This window comes from Drosophila tropicalis, unplaced genomic scaffold, assembly GCF_018151085.1.
Source record: "Drosophila tropicalis isolate 14030-0801.00 unplaced genomic scaffold, ASM1815108v1 contig_158, whole genome shotgun sequence".
NCBI lineage: Eukaryota > Metazoa > Arthropoda > Insecta > Diptera > Drosophilidae > Drosophila > Drosophila tropicalis.
Window position 1 is genome coordinate 13,588,577 of NW_027172602.1, and position 20,052 is coordinate 13,608,628.

The 20,052-nt window shown below is 40.9% G+C and overlaps 5 protein-coding genes across 11 annotated transcripts; 2 read left to right on the plus strand and 3 right to left on the minus strand.

Moving 5' to 3' along the window:
• Positions 1-136: 136 nt before the first annotated feature.
• LOC137583246 (ATP-binding cassette sub-family F member 2) lies at positions 137-3,844 on the plus strand. The gene is made up of 5 exons (XM_068298209.1): positions 137-474; positions 1,359-2,147; positions 2,236-2,741; positions 2,819-3,355; positions 3,432-3,844. The coding sequence occupies exons 2-5, from the start codon at positions 1,487-1,489 to the stop codon at positions 3,561-3,563; spliced, it is 1,836 nt and encodes a 611-aa protein (XP_068154310.1). The 5' UTR covers positions 137-474; positions 1,359-1,486; the 3' UTR covers positions 3,564-3,844.
• A 486-nt stretch (positions 3,845-4,330) lies between these two features.
• Positions 4,331-5,787, minus strand: Hap40 (Huntingtin-associated protein 40 kDa). Its single transcript, XM_068302762.1, has 2 exons — positions 5,492-5,787; positions 4,331-5,425 (listed from the first exon to the last, which is right to left on the minus strand). The coding sequence occupies exons 1-2, from the start codon at positions 5,686-5,688 to the stop codon at positions 4,561-4,563; spliced, it is 1,062 nt and encodes a 353-aa protein (XP_068158863.1). The 5' UTR covers positions 5,689-5,787; the 3' UTR covers positions 4,331-4,560.
• Positions 5,788-5,884: 97 nt separating this feature from the next.
• On the plus strand, positions 5,885-8,055 carry LOC137586645 (U3 small nucleolar RNA-associated protein 15 homolog). Its single transcript, XM_068302753.1, has 2 exons — positions 5,885-6,206; positions 6,277-8,055. Exons 1-2 carry the CDS (start codon positions 6,114-6,116, stop codon positions 7,804-7,806), a joined length of 1,623 nt encoding a protein of 540 aa, XP_068158854.1. The 5' UTR covers positions 5,885-6,113; the 3' UTR covers positions 7,807-8,055.
• Positions 8,056-9,683: 1,628 nt separating this feature from the next.
• LOC137586646 (ubiquitin-conjugating enzyme E2 Q2) lies at positions 9,684-14,871 on the minus strand. 7 transcript variants are annotated; one of them, XM_068302760.1, is made up of 9 exons: positions 14,741-14,871; positions 12,706-13,554; positions 11,284-11,400; positions 10,851-11,213; positions 10,710-10,784; positions 10,357-10,648; positions 10,151-10,299; positions 9,995-10,073; positions 9,684-9,928 (listed from the first exon to the last, which is right to left on the minus strand). In XM_068302760.1, the coding sequence occupies exons 2-9, from the start codon at positions 12,865-12,867 to the stop codon at positions 9,897-9,899; spliced, it is 1,269 nt and encodes a 422-aa protein (XP_068158861.1). In that variant the 5' UTR covers positions 12,868-13,554; positions 14,741-14,871; the 3' UTR covers positions 9,684-9,896. The 7 variants fall into 7 exon arrangements, with proteins under 7 accessions (XP_068158861.1, XP_068158855.1, XP_068158856.1 ...); XM_068302754.1 differs by having other exon boundaries at positions 9,995-10,076; XM_068302755.1 differs by having other exon boundaries at positions 9,995-10,076; positions 14,683-14,818.
• A 677-nt stretch (positions 14,872-15,548) lies between these two features.
• Grp170 (Grp170 co-chaperone) lies at positions 15,549-19,515 on the minus strand. The gene is given in 4 exon segments (XM_068302752.1): positions 15,549-17,400; positions 17,402-18,548; positions 18,742-19,078; positions 19,352-19,515. Coding segments are annotated over 3 exon segments (2,811 nt in total). The 5' UTR covers positions 19,077-19,078; positions 19,352-19,515; the 3' UTR covers positions 15,549-16,071.
• Between the last annotated feature and the right edge of the window lie 537 nt (positions 19,516-20,052).

Genomic DNA, 20,052 nt, shown 5'->3' on the forward strand with positions numbered 1-20,052 from the left:
ATTATTTGCGTGCAAAGTCAGCACAGTTCGAAACAAAAAAAAAAAACAAAAAAAAATCGGTTTATTGTAATTGTAATTTTCTTTTGTGTTTTGGCTTTGTAGATTTAAAATTGATTAAGAAGTTATAAATATATTAAGAAACAAAGAAGTGTTTCAGACTCCCACGTTCCAGCTTATCGCGAATTGCCCGTCGCTATAATAACGGAAATTTTTTCGCTCGCTCCTATGCAAAGAAAACGCTGCGAAACACGTGGAGATTTTCTCAGTCGTCTCTCTCTTTTTGTACCGAAAACGGCACATTTTAGCAGCAGCTGGTGCGTGTGTGTGTGTTCCCCCAGCTTCGAGTCCAAGTCCAAAAAGGCAGAAGACAGCTCAATAAATAATTGCAAGGCTTTTCTCCTCACTTAATACCGTTCTCAAGTGCAAGAGGGTTGCGTTTTTATTTAACATTTCGCAAAAATATATAAAATTAAGGTAAGCCATACGTGAGAATACATTACGTATGTATGTGTGTGCATATTGCCTTGAAAAATTCAATAATATGCGCAACTAATACGTATGTACATATGTATATACATACATATATACGCACACGCTTGTCGGCAAGGAGATCGTGAAGGAAGAGGGACCAAGTGTTGCAAATTTTTTTGGTTCCTTTTTTTTTTTGCCACTGTCTTGCACGCGAAATTCCTTTGTACATATTTGAGAGAGAGAGAAAGAGAGTGAATCATCTGAAGTAGCGTGAAACAGGTGAGGGGGAGTGTGAGTAAGAGAGAGGGTGACGGTGACTTGGTGTAAGTGTGTTCGCTCAGCAACAGAAGAAGGGAAGTAGACGTCGCGTAGTCTTAAAATGAGGGAAACTAGGCGCACAGTGGAAATTTTTTGAGTTTTTTGTGTGTGTTGCCTAATATCGAAATCGCGTTAAAGATCAAGATCGAAAATAATTTTTGTTGAAACAGTTGTTTAGTTAAATGTATGTATGTATATGAATGCATGTGTTTGGCTCTGTGTATGCGTGTGTGTGTCTCTGTGTGGGTGTAAATGTGCGTAGAAGCTGTGCACATGTCTCCCAATTTGTGATGACACTGTGCTAAATATTATTCAAAAATGTCTGTTTTTAAATAGAATGAAATACGTTGACTTTTTATCTACTGTCAATTCGGTTGATTTTTGACTAACAGGTAGTTTAAAATTTAATACAAATCCATTCATAGGTAGGTTCAGTTAGGATGCTCCAGAATAGGTTAATTGGTTAACTGATCAATGGTGGTTCAGACTTATATATAGATTAAATATAGATTAACCCTATTCGTCGTAGTCCTAACTGTTGTCTAATTTATCTCATTTTTATCGCACAGAGCCCAAAAATCAACAATCAAACAAACAGGAAAATAAAAAACCAATTTTGGCCACAAATATTTCTGCTACCAAAAAATCCCATACTCAAATAACACACACACACACACAACCGTAAAGAAACGAGAAAATGTCGTCTAACTCGAAGAAACGCGATGCCCAGCGCAAGAAGGATGCCCGGAATAAGAAAATCCAACAGATACCTTCCACCAAGAAGGCCAATGGCCAGCCGGATCGAGAACTGACCGAGGAGGAGAAACTGTGCGCTAAATTGGAAGAGGAGGCACGCATCAGTGCTGAGGCAAGATCTTGCACCGGATCTCTGGCCGTGCATCCACGATCGCGTGATGTGAAAATTGCCAATTTCTCGATCACTTTCTTTGGCTCGGAGCTGCTGCAGGACACCATGCTCGAATTGAATTGCGGTCGCCGATATGGACTCATTGGTCTTAATGGCTGCGGGAAATCCTCACTTCTTTCAGCGCTCGGTAACCGGGAAGTACCCATTCCGCCTCACATTGATATATTCCATTTAACACGCGAAATACCGGCAAGTTCGAAGAGTGCCCTACAGTGCGTTATGGAAGTGGATGAGGAGCGAATCAAGCTGGAAAAACTAGCCGAAGAGCTGGCCATGAGCGAGGAGGATGATGCGCAAGAGCAGTTGATCGATATTTATGAGAGATTGGATGACATGTCGGCAGATCAAGCAGAGGCTAAAGCGGCGCGTATTCTCCATGGTCTGGGTTTCGACAAGGCCATGCAACAAAAACAGGCCAAAGACTTTTCAGGTGGGTGATTTTAGTTATTCCTCTGGGTTAATTAGTCCAACTAACCAACAATTCTTCTTTACCTTCTCGGCGATGATAATGATGACAGGTGGTTGGCGTATGAGAATCGCCTTGGCTCGTGCCTTATTCGTTAAACCGCATCTTCTGCTGCTTGATGAACCGACCAATCACTTGGATCTCGATGCATGTGTGTGGCTGGAAGAGGAGCTAAAGGAATATAAACGAATTTTGGTACTGATTTCGCATTCGCAAGATTTCCTTAACGGAGTCTGCACCAATATCGTTCACCTGACAAGCAAACGGCTCAAGTATTATACTGGTAACTATGAGGCTTTTGTTCGCACCCGCATGGAATTATTGGAAAATCAGATGAAACAATACAATTGGGAACAGGATCAGATATCGCATATGAAAAATTATATTGCTCGATTTGGTCACGGTTCGGCCAAATTAGCCCGGCAGGCTCAGTCAAAGGAAAAGACACTAGCCAAAATGGTGGCCCAGGGTCTTACCGAGAAGGTGACGGATGACAAGGTATTGAATTTCTATTTCCCATCATGCGGCACAGTACCGCCGCCAGTTATCATGGTCCAGGTAAGTCCCTCTTTTCCCTTATTCGACTCGTTTTATACAAAATCACACGATTGAAATATTTATTTGTGATTTTTCAGAATGTCAACTTCCGATATAATGATGAGACACCATGGATTTATAAGAATCTTGAGTTTGGCATTGACTTGGACACTCGTCTGGCTCTAGTGGGACCCAATGGTGCTGGCAAATCGACATTGTTGAAATTGCTTTATGGCGACTTGGTGCCCACCTCTGGCATGATACGTAAGAACTCCCATTTACGTATCGCACGGTATCATCAGCATTTGCATGAGCTCCTTGATTTGGATGCCAGCCCGCTCGAATATATGATGCGCGCCTTTCCCGATGTCAAAGAGAAGGAGGAGATGCGAAAGATCATCGGCCGCTACGGCCTGACGGGCAGGCAACAAGTGTGTCCCATACGTCAGCTATCGGATGGCCAGCGTTGTCGCGTAGTGTTTGCCTGGCTGGCCTGGCAGGTGCCACATTTGCTGCTGCTTGATGAACCTACCAATCACTTGGATATGGAAACCATTGATGCCCTGGCGGATGCCATAAATGATTTTGATGGTGGCATGGTGTTAGTTAGTCACGATTTCCGACTTATCAATCAGGTGAGACAAAGACAATACAACTCAAGTCATAAACAAAACATTGACAAAACTAATCATTTGTTTCTACCAAACCCAGGTGGCTGAGGAAATTTGGGTATGCGAAAAGGAGACGGTGACCAAATGGAAGGGAGGTATTTTGGACTACAAGGATCATTTAAAGAACAAAATCACCTCCGAAAACGAAAGGAAGGCAAAGGCGGGAAAATAGACTTTGAGATGCCCTCCAATATAAAACACACACACACACACACATACACCCACGCAGACCTCCCCTTCCTTGCCTTCTTCCTGCAATCAGCGCAAGTCCTATATTCTGTACGAAATTAGTTTCAGTTTTCTCATATCAATGTTGAACTCAAATGGTCGAGAAACAACAGTAACAAAAATTACACAAATTTTTATGTGAATTTTCCTTTTAAGTTTCTTTGGTTTTAGATTAAATTAAGAGAAACAACAACCGCAAACACAAATTATATACACTTTAATATATATATATATACAAACATATATATATATATATATATATATGTTTGCATATACACATATGTGTATACGTATGTGTATTTAACTAAAATCTATTTACTACCATTAGCAACAAAACTGCTTGTGATCTTGCTCTTAATATATACATATATATATATATATCTTATATATACATATATGTTTTTTTTTTTTTGTTAGATTCTGTTGGCAATATTGTGTGTTGTAATTATTTATGCCTCAATAAAATACAAACAAAATTTTTGAATGTAAATTATACAAAATACGAAAAACCAACAAAACAAAAATCTTGTGATTTAGACCCAAATAACAGAAACCGATAAGGAAGTGGAGAGAAAGAGAAATATTCAAGCAAAAATAAACCTAGATAACAAAATAAATTAATAAAAATATTTAAACAAAAATCCAATAGAACAAATGACATTAATTCATTCAACTTTCATTGGTCTTACAATTAGTGATAAACATCAAATGTTGTGATTATCCATCGTTTGGTTTTTCTTTATTATATTCAACAGCTTTACGATTCTGACAATGTGTATGCTTTCTCTTCTTGTCTTTCCTCCCAGTGTGTAGGCACGTTTTGAAAGTTTAGGTTTGGTAGACTTGGATTACACTTAGCGAGTAGGTTATTTAAAAACTATTACACATAAAACAACATAAATAACTTTAAATCATACAATGCACATGCATATGCGTAATGTCTAATAGGTTTTGGAAAGGCCTGAGTATATTGTGGCAAGCAATTGTCTCTCGGGTACACCCAGCGAACCGAATTCGTTGGCAAAATCCATTAGCAATTGCTTGAGATCGCACATTTGACGCTCCACCCAGGCGGAAACTATCTCGGCCAGGGCATATTGTTGCTGCTCGGACACAAAGGCCCCAGGCCGTTCAATTGGCTCTTTGCTGTCACTCCAACATGGCTGTGACTGAAGCTGGGCCAGGACATAGTAGTACTCAATCAGCTTGATGTGACCTGGCGACTGGCGGGCAGGTGGTAAATTGAGATGAACCAGAAGCAAGAGACGCATGATTTCCACACGGTGTAACAGTTCGCCATACAGGCGAGCAGCACGCCGCTCATAGATATTATCGACCATGTCATCGTAATGCTGCAACGCACTGCGATAATCCTCCCTCTGCATACTAAGGTCAGCGCTTACTTCCAGATCGTGTATCTGGTGCGTGGGCGATGCAAAGCTGCTGGTGCTTTCCAATTGCCCTTGCAATTGCCTCAACTCGCGGAGAATGGCTGCCTTAAACACGCAATTGTCAGCCGCTCGTTCTGCCGCCTTGTGATAGCAATGAAGGGCTCCTTGGCGTAAGCCGTTCTCGTGGCCTGTTCCCAGATGTAACAAACCATGCTCATCTTTTTGGGCCTGAAGGAAGTCGCGAGCTGCCCGCAAATATGCCTCAGATTCACGCTGAGCGGCCCCGCCATACGATTCGCATTTCGCATAGCCAATATGGCACATGCCTGCATATTGCCAAATTCCAGATTCCTCAAAGCTATAAGCCAGCCGATGAAAGTCCGCCTGCACATCGCTGGCATTTGGAGCAAATCGTCTAGACGCCAGCGAAAGGATGGCAATGGAATGAATGGCCAAGGTACATAAGCACAACAATACTCACTTAAAGAACACTGCTCGTTCGAATTTCTTAATTTTGCTAGAGGCACGCAAATATTGTTCAATTAGGTTTTTTGGATATTGTTCCACATTTAGCTGATCGGTCTGAGCCAGTTGCTGGTGATGATGTCTAATGGGACCAGTCGCTGCTGCGGCTGGTGGGGCAGAGGTTGCGCCACTACTAATCTGTAATTTCTCCATGTTGAGTTATTGAACTATTTGTACTTGATTTTGTCATCGTAAAAGTGCAAGTAACAAAAACAACAAAAAAAAAACATTCAACAATCAATCAAGTGTTGAAGAATTCAAAACTCCCCTTCTAGGCAGTGTTGTTAAACCAGAAAAACTATCAAAACGGCGTATAGAACTGAGGTCTCTCATATAACAATAATAAATGAACATACATATATATTTTGATTATAAACGACTTGTGCAATTAGAGATCGAAACATGTTCGTTTGCAATGCGGTTTGTTTTTTAAATATACAGTGTATGAATTAATCAACTCACACACAACCCTGAAACAGTGTGACCAGCCGATTAAAGTTTTCTCTAGCACGTGCGCGGCAAACGGACGCGGTCGAGGGAATTTACACCAACCGTCTGCAATCCATTGAGAGTCCACAATGAAGGGTAATTTCCAGCCATTAAATGTGAGACGTTTCCAACAGAAGGCCCAGGTGGAGACGCCCGACACCATTTATTGGGACCGATTGGCGGTAAGCAGTAATGCACGTTCATTGTGTCCATTATCCCCATGCTGATCATGTTCGTCATCATCCTTTTCAGAAACCGGAGCTTCTCAAAGAACACAGTACCATTGACTATGTTGACTTCAGTCCCAGCGATCCGGATAACTTCGTACTGACCTGCTCGGTTCGCGTACAGATCTATAATCTGGTCACTAAACTGGTAGTAAAGAATCTTTCGCGATTCCAAAAGACTGCATTCGGCGCCACATTCCGGCAGGACGGACGTTTGCTGGCCGCCGGCGATGAAGAGGGTCATGTCAAGCTATTTGACACCACCAGCAGGAACATTTTACGCTTGTTCAAGGGCCACAAAGCACCAGTGCATCGAACCTACTTTACGGCGGACAAACTGCAGTTGGCGAGTTTTTCCGATGACAAAACGGTGCGCCTGTGGGATGTGGCCAACGAAAAGGTGGTGCAAACATATGAAGATGCCCACACGGACTACATACGAGCAGGTTCCATGCATCCCCAATCCTCTCATATGTTTGTGTCCGGTGGCTACGATGGCAAAATTCATTTATACGACACACGCTCCGAAACGGCCGTCCAACGTACCCTAGATCATGGCAGTCCGGTGGAGTCCATGTTGTTCCTGCCCAGCGGCTCCATATTCATAAGTGCCGGCGGCACTCAAGTCCGAGTCTGGGACTTAATCAGCGGTTGCCGGCTGCTTACGATGATGTCGCAGCATCACAAGACAGTTACCTGTCTACGTTTGGGCTCCGATGGCAGACGTCTCTTCTCCGGTGGCTTGGACCGGCATGTAAAAATCTATGATGTGAGCACTTACAAAACCGTCCACACCCTTACGTATCCCAATGCTGTAGTCAGTCTGGGTGTGGCACCCAAAGATCAGGCAGTGGTTGCCGGAATGGTGGATGGTCTGGTGTCGATACGACGCATGATTGTCGACAGCAAACCAAGTCACTTGAGAAAAATCCGCTTGACCCACAGACAACGCCAGAAGAAAATGGAGCACGACAAACTTAAAGTGCCCGATCGCATAGTCAAAAAAGCCGATCACATTGTCACGGAGCGGAAACTGCAAAAGTACCAGCCCTTCGATGCCCATTTGCGTAAATTCAACTACAAAAAGGCCTTGGACGCCGCCATGCTGCCTGTGAATGTAAACCATCATCCCGAAATAATTGTAGCCCTCATAACAGAGTTGCTGCATCGCCGGGGCCTGGATATTGCGCTGACGGATCGCAACGATGCGGTGCTAATCCAATTCATCGACTTCATCTGCACCCATCTGGGTGAAACACGTTTCATGAGGCCTCTGATGAATGCCGCCAGCACCGTTTTGGACGTATTTGAACGCAAAATGGTGGCTTATAGCCGCCATCTAATGGAGGCACTGGAAAGACTGGCTGCGGCAATGCATGCAGAGATACAGCTCACCACTGAACTTCTTCAGATAAAGGGTACCATGGAAATGCTAATCGGTGCTTCTCTCGAGAGCGTCGAATCGAGAACGCCAAAGGTGAATCATCAAGAGTCGAGAACGTCGCGAATGCAACCGTCTAAGGAGGCCGAGAAATATGTCGTGTTCGTGGAGTGACACCAGAGGGATAGAGATAGCATCTATTTGATGGATAAGTTTTAGCCTAATTATGTAAAAAGTGTTAAGTAATGACATCTACCTTTTTTTTTACTGTCTTAAGAAACTTTGTTTATGTTTAAAATAAATGAAAATACTTGAATTAAGCCAAATTAAAATGAGAGGGAAATGAAGGAAGTGTCTATATGTCTTCTCCAAGATCAAATCGGCTCTCTCTCTCTATATCCCTCACTCTCTCTATTGTCTCAATTAGTTGTCTCTATTGTATATTCCCAGCAATCATTCAGAATTCAAACAATATATAATATTATATTTATGTATATATATATATGTATATAATTTAGAGTTTGTCTCTTCATGTTTTACTTCTTTTTATTATTATTATTAATAATATTTTCATAATTCATATTATGCACTTCTATATATATCATTCGCTGCTTCGTCATGATCTATCATCATCATCATCATCGTCAATTTATCATTATTTTCTTTAAAATGAACAATGTGAGTTGCCAATTAGTTTAATGTACAGGTAAATTTCGATTTTGCTTTTGCTTTGATACATTATCATACTAAATGTATGTAAATATGTACCACACACATCATCATCATCATCATAATGATGCATATTCATCGTCATTGTAATAATTTTGTAGCAACAAATTGATTGTTGCTTATGTTTCGTTATCTTAAAAAGTTAATCTTTATATTCTTATATAAGAATATATATCATATATGTATATGTATAATTATATATATATATACATATATATATATATATATATATATATATGCTTGTTGGGCTTGCTATTATTTGGAAAGACGAATTTACAGTTAGAATTAGCTTGCTGCTTCTCATTAATATTCTTTTTCATTCCTTTTAATTATTATATGCGTTTTGTTTCTTTTCTTGTGCTTAACTTAAGGGCTTACAATCTATAAATTTAATTACTTTATATATATATATATCTGTGTGTGTGTGTGTGTGTGTATACATATATATGCAAATAGCTGCTAATGCCACATCATTTTACGCTTATCAAAACTAGAGAAAAAAAAACATAAAAAATTACATAAAAATGTAAAACTAAATATATATATATATATATATGTATATATTGTACATATATATATATATATATATATATATGTATGTATAGGTAAGATTAGGTATGTGTGAGTGTGAGGTTGGTAATGTGGGTTGATCGGTACATATAATGAAAAGGCGGGTATACATAGACAGGCTAGGCAAGGGGGTGGGGTGGGTGCTAAGGATAAGTGGCTGCGGGGGCAATGTTACCTGCAATTGCCTTAAGATTTACATTTTACAAATTACATATACACATGCAGATGTTTATTTTTGTTATACGGATACTACATACATATATACCTCGTATATCAATGTGTGTGTTTGCTTGTGAATACATACATATATATATACACAAACGTATATATATATATATATATATATATATACACACGTATATATGCAGCGAATTTTAAAGTGATCAAATTTGAAATCGTTGGATAATACAGACACAGTTGCATAGTATACACATATTCGTTAAATCATGTACATATACACACGCATAATTTTGTAACAATTACAGAGATACAGAACGAAAGAATGTTTGTTTTTTCGACTTAATATAGCAGTTCATAAAAATCTAGACTGAATCAATGTTGCATGTTGTATATATGTATATAAATGTATGGCTATTTGTTGTTTGTTTCGCTGAATTGAATTGAATATTGCATTTATGTATATCCATATATATATATAAATATATATATATCATCCCATTTTCGTTGCGGAAAAGCGGAGGCAGGCACATGGAGACTCTCCCAGGCAACCGGATTTGATCCCGAGTATCCTCTTTTGCTGCCCAAGTATAGTGCTAGAAATCATGACTCTTGGTGGTGGTTGGTGGTGCTGCTGGCGTGCTGCTTATGGTGATGGCTTCATTTGCATGCGTTGTCGTTTGTGTGTGTGCACTTGTGTGGTTGGTTGGGGGTGTGGTTGGTGTGTGGGAGCATCGGTGTGAGAGGGGAATGGAAAATTGGAAGTGGTGTGATGATTTCTTAAAACCTTAGCCATCCTCCTTGGGCGGTGTGAACCATCCTAAAGGAATCAAGAGGATATAAATATTATAATGGGAACTTATATTTTTTTTCGCAATATACCGACCATTCTTCTCATGTATCTGCACTAGGGACTTGAAACTTTGCTGGGCTCTCGCTAGACTGTATTGGCCCTGGGTTAGTGCCTGCTTTGAATTAGATAGGTCAATTAGTAGTCCCCCGCATTAGAAAATGTCAACAACCCTGTGGGGGTCGGTCATACCTTAGTGGCTCCAAATTGTATACGTGCCTTGCCTTTAACCAGAGTGGCGGCAATTTGCATTATAACGGCTTCAACGGTATAGGCCGAGCTCCAGCCCTGTTTGGTCAACAATTCCATACAAATGGCACCGCCAATGAGCACATAGCCACCTGTGTGTCAGATATTGCTTAAGGACAATCTGGGGGAACAAATATTAAGTGACTTACCTGAGATAATGGGATGCACTACACGAACAAATGGTGGCTCAAATGGATACGTCTCTTTAAACAGTATATTCAATAATATGCTATCCTTGCCCTCTTTTTCTTTGAGCATTAATAAATCACTATGCAGCGGACTGTCGGGGTCCACAGACTTGAGACGTATGTTCCACTCATAGATGGAATCATTGACAAGCTCAATTGAATACATGTTCTTCTTGAACGCGTCTGAACGATAAATATCACGTAGTTCCTTCATCAAGCGGTCGGTTGCCTGAACGGAACCAGAAACGGAACCCTAGAAAATATTAAAAACCAAAGGATTAATATTGGGTTTCTTCCCCTTCTCGTTTACATACTTTTAAATAGTCTTGTCTTTGACTCTGACGCAGTCTTTCTAAAGTCGCCAAATGTTCCACTTCCATATCATCCTTCTGAAATGTAGAAAAACGGAGAATAGAAATAGAAGTTTGATGGAGCCTCATTTAAAAGTCACTCACTTTATTTGTACTGCGTACATCATCCATTTCTAGCGGCAAATCCTCATCGCCTTCGCTCTCTTGCTCGCTCTCACCAATGGGATCTTCGATTTCCTCTTGATCGGAGTCGGTCTCCTCATTACCATGCGAACCGACTCCAACTCCTCCACAAACGCCGCCGACACCACCGTTACCACCACCACCACCGATACCAGCCATACCCCCGCTACCACATACAGCGCCACCGCCACCAGCGGATCTCTGATCGCAGCGCAATGGCGACACAGATGGAGGCGGAGTTTGCAATGGCAGCGTTAGATTATCTATATCTGGTGGCAGTGGAACATTGTGTAAACGGCATAGCTCACGAAGCAAAATGCCAACCTGGAATTGCATCACATGATGAATTTAAAGTTCTTGTATCTCCCATATATACGTTGATATATGTATATACCTGATTAATCACGTGATTATCACGACCATTTGTGTTGCTAAGTATTTGAACGGCATTTGTAACGCTCGTCTCTTCGCTTTCAGCAAACCAAACTGGCGGAGAAGAAGGATAAGTTTCCTGTAATTGGAAAAGAAAGCGAAAACAAATGTTTATGAAAAAAGGAGCAACAGGATCTCATATGTACATCCGTACATTCAGAACTTATCCAGTACTACATTTTCTTTTAATCCACATGTATATGTATGTATAAGATATAAAATGACGTTTCAATACGCGACAACAACAACAATAAAGTTATAACCTTTAATTAGATCATTGAACCAAGCAGAGCGAGCAAGAGGCAAAGAAAAATAAGGGAAAGAGAGAGACACGACGACAACAAAAACAAAATTACCAGCGGGGAGAGGCGAGCTAGTTACCTAGCAAAGAGAGAGAGAAGGAGAAGAGAGAAAGATCAAGTTGTCACAACTTTAGCAGCGAACTGAACTCAACTGACCGACGTCGATCGAACGAATATCGGGCGAGGGACGCAATGTGGGGGATGAGTGTGGAGTGGAGGGCAATGAATCACAATTTATTGGTGGTTGCATTATTTTTCAATAATAAACAATAAAAAGCTGCGAAAAATTTACATATCTCAAGATCAATAAGAATTATAAATAAACTCAGCGTTAAGTTAAAAACGAATAAACGAGGAAAATCCTCAAATGGGCCATCATCATGAATGTTATGATTATCGCTGTTTGCTGTGGGGCAAGGACTCTGTAGTCCAATCATCCCATAGTCTTCGTACTATACTATAAATAAGATTAGATCCTAAATTCTTCGGAACCAATTATGCCCATTTGTGACCTACGACAATCAGAGCATAGCAACCACCTAATCCTAATCATATCTGAACAAATCTGTCATATCTCACAAGGCAAGAGTGTGATAGAGAGGATCAAACAAATATCTCAAACGATTCTCGATAGAAACAATTATTGGGCTAATCAAAAAATACTGGGAAGTATGCAGAAGGAGATGAGAGATAAGTCTTAATTCCTTAATTAAAGATTCCATCTAAATTGTTTAACATAAAAGAGGGTCATCCTGTTTAAAAAGTGTAGATGAATCAATAGATCTTCGAATTAACGTCCATACAAAGAATTAAACGTGGTTCTAGAATGTTTCCCCACTCTGGTAACAAGATCGGTAACGGAAAACCAGGGATGGGAGGATCGAACATCTGATCGAAAGCCAAATCGCACCTACCTCAACGAAAATGTACGAATTTGTACGAATTTTTGCAAATTGTTATCATTTTCATTTGAGATAAGCTAAAGCAATAAAAAGGCAATCGATCTGTTTATAAAATTCATAAATTGAAACATACATACATATGTACACATGGATTTAAAGGGGAAGAGGAAATCGACTTACCGTTATGTTAGCGTGTATATCATATCGTTTGCCATTCTTATCGATGAATCTGCACAATAACTCATCCACACTGGAATTGAGTATCTGAAAGCGTTCATGGTTCTTGGGGAAAATTTTTTCCAAAGTTTTGATTTCCTGCTTTAGGGTATTAAGGCACGCCATATTGGCGGGCAAAGGCGGCTGCGACGACGACTAATGGCAGCGGGCGGCTGCGGCCAACACCGAATTGTTTAAATTCTCTTTTTTTACTCCTTGGCTGCGGCGGCTGCTGCTGCCCCTTTGCACCCACAATAGATGGGCATAAATGATGATAAATAATGATGTTGATAAGATGTCGACGAAAAAACGGCGTTGTTGTTGTTGCGGATGATGAATATGAAGATCGTTGCACCGAAATTAATTCCTCTTTATGTCGATTGTTTAGTTTTGTTGTTTTATTTTTATTTTTTGGAGGTAGATTATTATAATGGCGTCGGCAACTCTGCCACCAGCTTCAGTTTACGTCTTCTCCTCACTTCCACTGTACACTTCACTTTTCTCACTTTGTCTTCTTCTTCCTGCCGCTGCTGCCGTTGCTGGTGCTCCTAGCATGCGCTCTTCTTATTTTCCTTGTGTCTTTCTCTCTCTTCGTTTTTGGCTGACAATGGTCGTCGGTCTGTTTGTCTCTCTTTTATTTTCGATGTGGGGAAATTTTTGGTTATGTCTCTTCGTGTTGCTTTTTGTTCCTTTATGTGTTTATTGTTTTCTTGTTACGGTATTTTTTTTTGTATTATGTTGCAACTTTGACTTTGAGCAAAGTCCTAGTCCAAATTTGCATTATATTTTTGTTGTGAGTATGTAAGTAAGTTTCTGGGAGAGGGAAGGGTTTATTTAATTGATTGCTATTAGTCTTGTTGTTTTTATTTGTTGTAAAGTAAACACGTGTTTTGTTTTTGTTGCTGCTGTGGCCTCTGCACAAGCTCTGTAAGCAAAACAAAAACAACAAACAGCAGTCAACATCACACACGTACGCAAACGCACATACACACACAAACACACACACACACGGGGAGGCATAGACTCGTAGAGAAACACCCACACGCACACATATGAGAAAGAGAAGCAACGAGCGAGAGCTTTGCCTACGCAAAACTTTTTTTCTTTTGCCAAATTAAAGCTAAAACGGCATAGGAAGAAACGGAGAAAAAAAGAGAGGAAAAAAACTTGTCTCTGTGTATTACTTGTTTCTTTTTGTTAAGAAAATATTTGCCTAACACAACAACAGCACACAACAACAAATAGTTGTATGCAAAAGAAAAGCCTAGGCAAAGAGGAAACGAAAGTTTTGGCCCCAAGCGCACAGTGGGCTGAAAAATTATACAAAAAAATATCCACAGTGCGCTGGACGCAGCTGAGGAGCCAGCTGCTGCCGCTGTCGTATCATGCATAACCTTTTTTCTTTTCTTTTCAGTATTGCATAGACACACACACACTCACACATACACACACACACACACATAAACACGCAGCCTGCTTTAATAGGTGTGAGACATGGCGAAGGAGAGGGGCTGCTATCATTTTTCAATATTTTATCTAATTGCAGGCAGGGCGAGAAAGAGAGAGAGAGAGGTAGAAGTAGACTTTAACTGCATTTTCCCGTTATATTCAATTGCAATTCTACCTTGCACTCACACAAACAAGCACACGTACACATATGTACATATTTTTATATATACATTTACATCCCATACATGTAAAAAGAACTCCTTTGTTTGCGTTTTTATGGGCAATTTCTTCTTGCACATCCGCACAGAGCAGAGGTACAGAGACACAGACACAGACACATATACACACACACACACACACCGACGTAGAGACTGGCAGAGGCTCCAACCTTTTTCCCCTTTTATTTATGTTTCGTTAAACCAGCAACGGCTCACAAAATTTATTCAACAAAACAAAAAAGAAAAAAAACAAGTGCATACATATTGTATGTACCTGTGCACTGTCAAGTCTGCAAGCAAAAATTTGTTTAAAATTATAAATACACACGTACACACACACAACTTAAAGAAATGAAGCACGACGGAGTCAGAGTGACACACACACAAGCTCCAGTTAAAACGGCGAATCCCAAATTCAAAATTCGTCCGCACGCACGTCCGCTCACGACGAAAACAAAAACAACAACAACACAAAAAAAGCAAAGACAAACAAAAACAATGAAAGACAAAATCACATCGAACTTTTGAGTCGAACAAAAGAGTCGAACTCTAACCAATGATGCCAACATCGAACAAAGGAGTCGAACATCGGAGTCGAACTCGAGCAATTGATGCCAACGGCAAACCTGCAATTCGCTCAATCTTCCGCCAATTCGCTCGGCCAAACTGAATTTCGCTTCAAACTAGTTCGAGTAACCTCGAGTTTTCAATGTTGAAAAGTGTAAAAAGCCAGAAAACATGCTGAAGCAGTGTTGGCAAACGCATTAATTTTAACCGCTCCGCCAAAAAGTTGTAATGTTTAATTTTGTGATTCTTAATTCTTGTTGGACTCTTACCTTAATGGTTTAAATACATCACGATTCCTCTTTGTCATTACTTGCGTTGGTTGGTTTCGTTTAACTCACCTGTTTGTGCGTTCACTCTTGTACAATGTGATAAAAACGCAATGTAAAAAAAAAGGAGGGAAGAATAAAAATAAAAAAACTAATTTAATACGTTAGTTTTTTTTTTTTTTTTTTTTTTTTTTTTTTTTTTTTTTTTTTGTACTGAGAGAGATGTTCTACCAATACTACTAGAAAATATAATATAATGGAACATAAAGTGTGTGTAATCATTGCTCAACAATTAAAAGGCTACTACTACTACTAAAAGTGAAACATTTATTTTATTTCAAGGTTTTTATCAATTTATTTATGATTAAAGTAGCGTTGTTGTAGTTTTGTTTTTGTTTATATAATTTAAACCCCGTTTTAGCTAATTTTAATTTAATTTGTGTATAAAAAAATCAAACCAATTTGGCGCGGAATGCTTGATGGCCGAAGAGCGTTAATGGAAAGGGAGGGCAAACGGGGGTAGGAAACAAACAAAGCTTAGCCGATTAGTCTCGTTTTCTATAACTCTATCAAATCAATGACCCCCGAAAATTGCGTGACTTTTCTCATATCTATCTCCCGCCCCCGACCTAGAGAGACTGTTATTTTTATTTTTGTTTTGCTTTCAACCCCACTACAGACCCTCCAGCCCTTCCCAGTGCTTCTGGCCTGGCATTACGTGCCGCATCTATTCCACTCTGTCCGTTTCCAGAAGCAGGAGCATCAATTCTTGGTCCTCCCCTCTCTCTCTCTCTCCCTATTTCTCTCTCTCTCTTAAAGAATATCAAAGTTTAAAGTTCACTGTGCGGCGTTTTTGCATCTTCTGTGGGCGTGGGTGTAGGCGTAATAGTCTCTGCATCCTCTTGCTCAGCAGCCTGTGGGGGCTCTTCTGCCTCCGATGTCTTCTCGCCAGAACCTCCGTCCGTTTCCGTTCCATTTGTGCTCTTATCTTTGTTTTTCTTCTCAACTGGCTTCACTTTTGGTTTCCAGATCTTAATCTTGTTAACCAGGTATTTAACCTCACGATCGAGGAGTCCCATTTTATCGGTTATATCCTTGACTGACAGACGAATCTCCGAATTCGGCTTTAATTTCTTTTGGGCAGCGCTCTCCTCCTTTAGCCACCCATTTGTCTCACCAATCACCTTGGACAGTGTGTCAATTTCCACCTGTGTGAAGACATCCTTCTCGGGATTAATCTCCTTGGTGAGATTACGTGCGGTGACCAAGAATTTGTCAGCACCCTCAATCATGCCTTTGAGAGCCTTCACAGCCTCGGGACGCTCTTCATGCTCCCAGTGGCGAGCCAAAAAGACATTTGACAATTTCTTCAACTGAGTCAATTTCTCCTCATAGATTTCAGCCTTCGGATCATCAAGATCTTCGTAAAGCCAATCGGAGAGGGTGTTGCATTCGGCCAGCAATTTCTCAGTCTCCTCCTCAGTGGCACATTTGGCATATGATGGCTCCGATAGCTTCTGCTGCACCTCAATGATGTGCGATTCAAGGGCATTGCGAGCGGATTCGAGACGAACACGTTGCTCCTCGGCCTTATTGATGGCTGCCAATTTGGCCACAGAGCTCTCATAGCCAGCACCAGACAGAGGCGGAGTGATTTGCAAATGCGTGTTATAAGTTACGGGCGATTTAACGGTGATAAGTTTAATCGCTGCTCCACCAGAAGTTGGATCCGAAGTATCATTTTTGCTGGCATCCCCAGCTTCCGCATCTGTTGGCTTCTCTCCAGTTGCCTCCGCTCCCTCTGGCTGAGAGTCAGCCGATTCTCCCGATTTCTCCGCTCCTTCAGATTCCGATTCGGTATTAGTGCCGCTGCCTTCAGTTTTGGTCTCTTTGGTAAACAGTTTACTAATGGTGCTACCCAGTTTGGCTAGAGTGCTATCCTCGTCGTCGGTGCCATCATCATCCTCGCTCAATTTCTGCTTATCGTAGGCGTACTCAACGCCCGTACAACGGAATATACCAGAATCATCCAGATAGAAGTATGCCTTTATGCCCTTGTTCTCGACCAGGGTCTTCTTCGATTTCTCCAGCAATTCCTTCACCTTTTTCAGTTCGACTTTTGTGATATTCAAACTGCCCAACGAATTGATCTCCTCCCTGAGTATAACGCTCCAGATCACCATAGTTCACATAGAAATCAAAGTCATCGGTGTGCTTGTTGAAGGTGATTACCTTTTTCTGGGGATACGGATTCATCAGGGAGAAAAGAACACGCTTAACCTGCTTGACAGCGGCTCCATCGCCGGGATCACGTTCGAAGGCCACTTGAAGGGGATAGAGGACAGCATCCTTGACAATAAACTTCTTCACCTTGAAGCCAGCTGAGAGATCGGCTGCCTTGTACACGGCACCCATGGTGGCCGATTCATCAGCATTTAGATTCTTGCCCAATTCTTGTTTAATAAGCTGCTTGATCGTTTCCTGGACACGTGGCACACGAGTTCCACCGCCAAACAAGATAACCTGATTGATCACATCCAGTCCCAAATTCGAAGAGGCCAATGCCTGTTCCAAGGGCTTTGTGGCACGTGGCCAGATGTCTTCGCAAATTTCCTCGAGCTTCTCCCGTGACACTGGCAGACGGAAATCAATATCCTCCAGCAAATTCTCAATCTGGGCATAGTGATCATTATTGGCCGATAGAACATTCTTTAGACGTCCCGCCTCTTTGAATAACTTGGCCAACGCCCGCGGACTGGTGGTCACATCGGTTTTGGTCTTCTTCAATGCATTGAACTCGGCCGCCAAATAGTCACGCAAACGCAATTGAACCTCCAGGCCGCCCAATGTGCGATCATAGCCGACACCCAAGACTTGAACAATTGGATTCACTTCCTTGGTCTGCTTATCCTTCACCAACTGATAGCTAACCACAGCCGCCGATGTCTTATAGGCACCCATGTCATAGAATAGATAATACTGAGCCGTTTCATTGATTTCCCCGCGATGGAACACTCCATAATTGAGAGCAACTGCAGCATAATCATTGATCAATTGCAACACCTTCAATTGTGCCAATTGGGCAGCAGCCAGCAAAGCCTCTCGTTCCGCCTGGCCGAAATAGCCGGGAACCGTCAGCACACATTCTGTGATCGTTTGCTGTGTCGACTCCTGGGCAAACTCTTTAGCCTTGACCAGCATTTGGCCAACCAATTCCTCTACTGAAAATTCCTCAGTGTCGCTTTTCTTGAAGATCACAGTATTACGCACAGGATCGCCAATTATGTTGTAATAGGGGAAACGTTTTCTGCAAACCAAACGAAAAGGAGTCACAAAATTGATGAAAGTATATTTTTTGTCCACAATTTCCGATCATTTTTTTGTATCAATTGCCAAAGATTAGAAGTATGCACAAACAGCAAAATAAGCCTTCATAAGGGAAGCGTATCTTTTGGACGATAATCTCTGACGTGGCCAAAACTCAAGAAATCTTCTCTTACCTGTACAAGTCCACAATGGGATTATCGATGGTCTTGCCGAGGAGGTCAAGCAAATAGCCATATGCTGACGATGGATCACGTATTCCTATCGTTTGGGCATCTTCGCCAATTGTTCGTACGCCATCGCGGAAGGCGAGAATCGCTGGAGTCTTACGTTTGGATTCCCGATTCAGGGCGATTTCCATGGGAACACCCGGCGAGACAACACCAACTTTCATCCATTCAGTGCCAAGATCAACAGACATCACAGCAGCACTATGGGCCATTGGCAGCATTATCAAAATGCTGGCCAAGATTACCCCAAATAATTGCATTATCGTTGGCGGTAGCTTCATTGCTAAAAAAAAAAAAGAAGATAAAACTATAGGTGTGAAGGGGGCGTGTGTGGGATGTGGGGGCAGCAGATAGAAGTGCGTTAACCTTTTATCATTCTCAAATTTAATTCTTTTCCTGCAACGCAGGCATGCCGAGTGTAGGAGAAAGAGAGAGAGAGTGAGAGTAAGAGAGACTCAAGTCAAGCAGCTGGCAAAAGTTAGCCACCGGTTTCGATGTCGTGTCCCTTTTACTTTTCAATCTGACGAATCTCGCTTGTTGTGGCTCTTTTACGTACCTGTTTGTGGTTTCGGGGGAGGGTTTCTTTTAATTTTTTTTTAATTATTACGTTCCAATATTAGTTGAGTTTTTTTTTTTTTTCAATACCGAATAATTTCCTTACTTTTTTGCAAATGAGCCGCTCAGCTCATGGGCCCAGGTGTTAGGGGAAAGAAGAAGAAATCGTTGACGTGTTGAATTGATAGCAGTGTTGCCATCCTGGCTTGTTTTTGGTTAGATCTGGCTAAAGTGGAAACAAATTTGAAAATTGCGGATAACAGAAAGTGTGGCTTATTTAGCCAACGAAATTAGGAATTTTAACAATTACCAATAAATTGACAAAAAAAAAAGTAATACTTATTAAACTTTTACATCACTGAGATATGTTGCAAAACTTCAAAACAAACATCACTCCGATTTTGGAGTTTTCTGTTTTTAATTCCTGAGTTAACAATAAACGTATAACATTGCAATGTCTCTTGTTTCGTTTTGTTTTCTTTATAAATTTAACAAGTTTTTGTTTAAAGTTATTTTTTGTTTTTCTTGCTAAAAAAAAAACAACCGCTACCCCTTTTGATAGTTTTCGCCAGATGGCGCTTTCTTTAACGATAAATCTCATCGATGACGCGCATCGATAGTCCATAAGTGTAATCGATAAGACTTTTTGGCGGTCATTCGAATTAAATTTCAGTTGTGTTGCATTTTAACCTTCTGCTGGTT